A 3,691-nucleotide genomic window follows, 5' to 3' on the forward strand; every position below is an offset into this window, starting at 1 on the left:
AAAAAGTCTGGGTGGACCAGAAATGTACCTCAGCACAAAACCAGCATGAAAATAAAAAGCCTTCTGCCTGGGGTCAGAAAGTCCACACCTGGAAAGTCTCTGCCCATCACCCTCCACAGTGTCACTTGGTGCTCAGCACACAGCCCCAGGCTTACATGCAGTATGCTTAACAGCTAAGCATGGATGGCCTGAGGGTGAGCCAGCACCTGTTGCTTCATAAAAACAGGCTCCATTGCATGAGGAGAAGCTCCAGTCACTGGCACAACTGTAGCAGAAGATACATCTTTCACAGCCTTCATGAGAGGGTGGTGGTGCATATATGCACTAGTGAACATATTAGTAAGGGTGAGGCAGGATGGTATAACTCCATCTCCACCCCTTCCACCGCCCTCAGTCCATGGTGCAGAGAGAGTTAGCAATTCAGTTTGGATCCCACTGACCTCCTCCAGGCTGGGGGGAACACACTGGGTCATACATCAGGGGATTATTTCTCCATGCACACATCTACATTTATGCAGTGGGAAATGCAACCCATTTCTGAGTGTCACTCCAGGCATGGAGCCACCAGTACCCCACAAAAGGGAGAGCTGCTATGGAATGGGCAGCCCAGATGGGACCACATCAGCCTCCTCCACTAGCAAGGAGAGGGATTGCTCGTCCTAAAGTAGAAGGAGAGCAGTTGCTCAGACATGGTAGACCTCCTCCTCTTCGTCTTCCTTCTCCATGGCCAGATTGACATGACCCTGCAGCTTGCCGAAGGTGCTGTGCCTCAGGATCTCCCAACCACGGTTAGAGCTCCTCTGGGATAGAGCTGGGGACACTGAGGGCGTGCAGTGGGACAGCTTCTTCATGTAAGAACCTTTTATGTGCCCGCTGTACTCCAGCTCTGTTTTGTTCTCGGAGTACTTGTCAAAGTCTTCTGTGACCTGGGTGGTAAACGCTGCTGCATAGCGGTGCATCTTGTGCTGCTTATCATCACGGCGATCTTCCACCCTGGGGGCAAGATGAAAGCAGAGGTGATCAGGTCCCTTGCATCAAGAAAACCCCTCTTTTACCATTTTGACCCTCCCATAGAAGCAGAAACTCCCACAATGAGTGATACAATGAAATGCCCACTGGAACTCCCTGGCAAGCAGCGATCTAGCCTGGTAGGCATCAGGGAAGAGGCTTCTCATGTACTCCTTTTGCACACAGGTCACTGAACCAGCTATGTGGGAGTAGCCCATACAAGGAAGTTTGCGTCCCTCCTTCCCTGGAGCAGGGGCATGCTGAGGTCAGACCGGAGAGCAGATGTACGCCTGATCCTCCACCATCTGGTTCTTCTAGTGGACAATGCATAATTAACCTGTGGAACTCATTTGCACAAGAGGCCAGGCATAGAGCAGCATCAGGCGTTTAGCTGAGTAATGAGAACAGGCACAATCACATTAGCAAGGCTCAGATATGGCAAAGGATGTGAACCCTCCTACTTCAGGGCACCAGCCAACTTCTCACTGGCTGAGAACAGAAAGAAACTCCCCTTCAGGGCAGGCTGTTTCATCATTTATCCATAAAATTGTTCCCTAAACTCACTTCTCTTGTGTGTCTTGCCAGGTGCTCTCACTGACAGGTGACTGGATCCACTCCAGGATGGTAACTCCTGTGTCCCACTGCCAGACAGCAGATTAGGCAAAAAGACTCCCTTCCTGTCTGGTTCTGAGGTGGATGGGGAGGGGAGGCCTATCTGTGAGTTGCAAATCTGTCTGCCTCTCCTCTCTCACTGAAGCCATGATGCATTTGTGTCCAAGGCAGGCAGGTCCACAGCAAGCACTCAGCCTGGTTTTTGCATCTCGTCATGGAGGAATTCAGGGAAATTAATTTAGGTACTGTCTTAGCTGTACTGTACAGTCTGCTTCTTGCCTACCAGCCTAGGTGGAAGTGGACAGGTGTCAAGGCCTGCAGCCTCACTTTGCCTCCTGGTGGCACCTTTTCTTTTCTGAGTGATCATGCAGTGCTAAGACTTACTGCAGAGCTCTGCGCTGTACCAACAGCTGTGTACCTTCTGTAAAGATCCTACAGACACACACACTAGCTCTTCATGTTGACACACAAAGAAATAGGAAATCTAGGGAGAACGCTCCCTGCATGCTAAGGTACGCAGGAAGTTCCAGGACATTGGAGGGTCGTGAAGAAAAGCTCAGAGGAGCTTGGCACTAATATGGTGTGGAGCCACAGCTCTTCTGAATCATGGATTCTAGCCCATGAAACCAGTGGTGACGTGTAGGGGGCGCATGGGGATGCACATGCACCCCCTGAAAGCACCGGTGCACCCCCTGACAGGCCGCGCTCACCACTTAGGTGATGGGCAGGGGGGGGCAGGCAGGAGGGCCAGTGCCCCCCCGCGAGTGCCAGCCATGGAGTGGGAGCACTGTGGCACTCCCAGAAGCGGCCGCAGCCATTCTAGAAGCGGTGCGGCCACTTCCGGGAGCACTGCAGCCCCTTTGCAATCGGCTGAGGGGAGACCCCTGCCCCAGTTGGCAAGATTGGCTGCAGAAGGACCACCACACCCTCTGGTCACTGAATGACTAAGGTGGCACCAGTCACTCACGCATGAAACTGATTCAAAGCTGGTGCCAAGTCTGCGAACTTCAGCAGTAATAGCTTACACCAGGTCTCTGTCCCTGGCCCACCACTCCTCTTGAGATATCAGACCTCCTGTTGCAGGATCTCAGTGAAGTCAGTGAGACTTGTGTACATAAGTGGAGCACAAGGCTAGAAAGATTTGGGTTCAGGAAGTTCTGCTCCAGAGGGGCTTCCACATGCACAGATGTGTGCAGCAGATGCCCCACAAGACCCATTTCCCTTGTCCAGGGAGCACATTGGAAAGGGTGGACAGTGTCTAGGTTTGAAACTTTGCAGATCAGTGATAGACAATCTTGCAAAGCAGCATCTACATACCATGACTGGTGCACAGCACAGTGCTCTGCTGAAGCCCTACACTGAAGCATTAACCCAGTACTTTCCCTCACAGCATTTCCACTCTGCTGCACTGTGCATGGGCCCTCCATACTTGGAGCATGAAGCTATTCCACTTCAATGTTGCTTTAATTTGGCTCCATGAAGTTTATGTGAAATTTCTATACCCATTTCCCCAGGCTGTGGCCAGTCTGCTCTTGAACCTCCCTGGAGAGAAACTTCTCTCCCTTGTGACCTACTGCAGAAAGTGGAGAGGGGAAGACTCCAGGCTCATTCAAAGTGAAAAAAGCCAACAGCTTATTGTCTATACCAGTGGTGCTCAACTTTTTGGCCCCATGGGCCAGATGAGAGGCATGAGACTGATCTACAGGCCGGATCTCTTGTGGGATTGGGCTCACCGCTGCCTCAGCCTGACCCATGCCACCCCAGATCTGTGCACCTGAGCCATGTTATCTGGCCCATCTCCCCCAGGTCTGGAACTTTGTAGCAAAGGCATGGCAATTATGCTGCCCTCACTCCTCTACCACCAAATTTTTCGACTCGTGGGATGTTTGGCAGGCCAGATGACACAGTTCCAGGGAAAGGATGTAGCCCATGGGGTGGGGGTTGAGCACCCCTGATGTACATGTCCCTCTTCAAACCATGGCTCCTGTTAGGCTCTATTAATAAAATCCAGACATGATGCTCCTGATTAACCTATGCAACACAAACGGCAGGGACAAGTGGGCGGGAGGGA

At 51.9% G+C, this 3,691-nt stretch overlaps 1 protein-coding gene across 1 annotated transcript in view; it reads right to left on the reverse strand.

Moving 5' to 3' along the window:
* Window positions 1-620: 620 nt before the first annotated feature.
* TRPV6 (transient receptor potential cation channel subfamily V member 6) overlaps window positions 621-3,691 on the reverse strand; it is a 79,303-nt gene continuing 76,232 nt past the window's right edge. Inside the window, exon 15 of the mRNA XM_019527692.1 lies at window positions 621-993. Within this exon, the coding sequence (XP_019383237.1) occupies window positions 684-993 (310 nt within the window). The 3' untranslated portion in view covers window positions 621-683. The remainder of the gene's footprint in view (window positions 994-3,691) is intronic.

The sequence above is a fragment of the Gavialis gangeticus genome, unplaced genomic scaffold (genome assembly GCF_001723915.1).
Source record: "Gavialis gangeticus isolate Ggan-Ray unplaced genomic scaffold, GavGan_comp1, whole genome shotgun sequence".
Classification (NCBI taxonomy): Eukaryota; Metazoa; Chordata; order Crocodylia; family Gavialidae; genus Gavialis; species Gavialis gangeticus.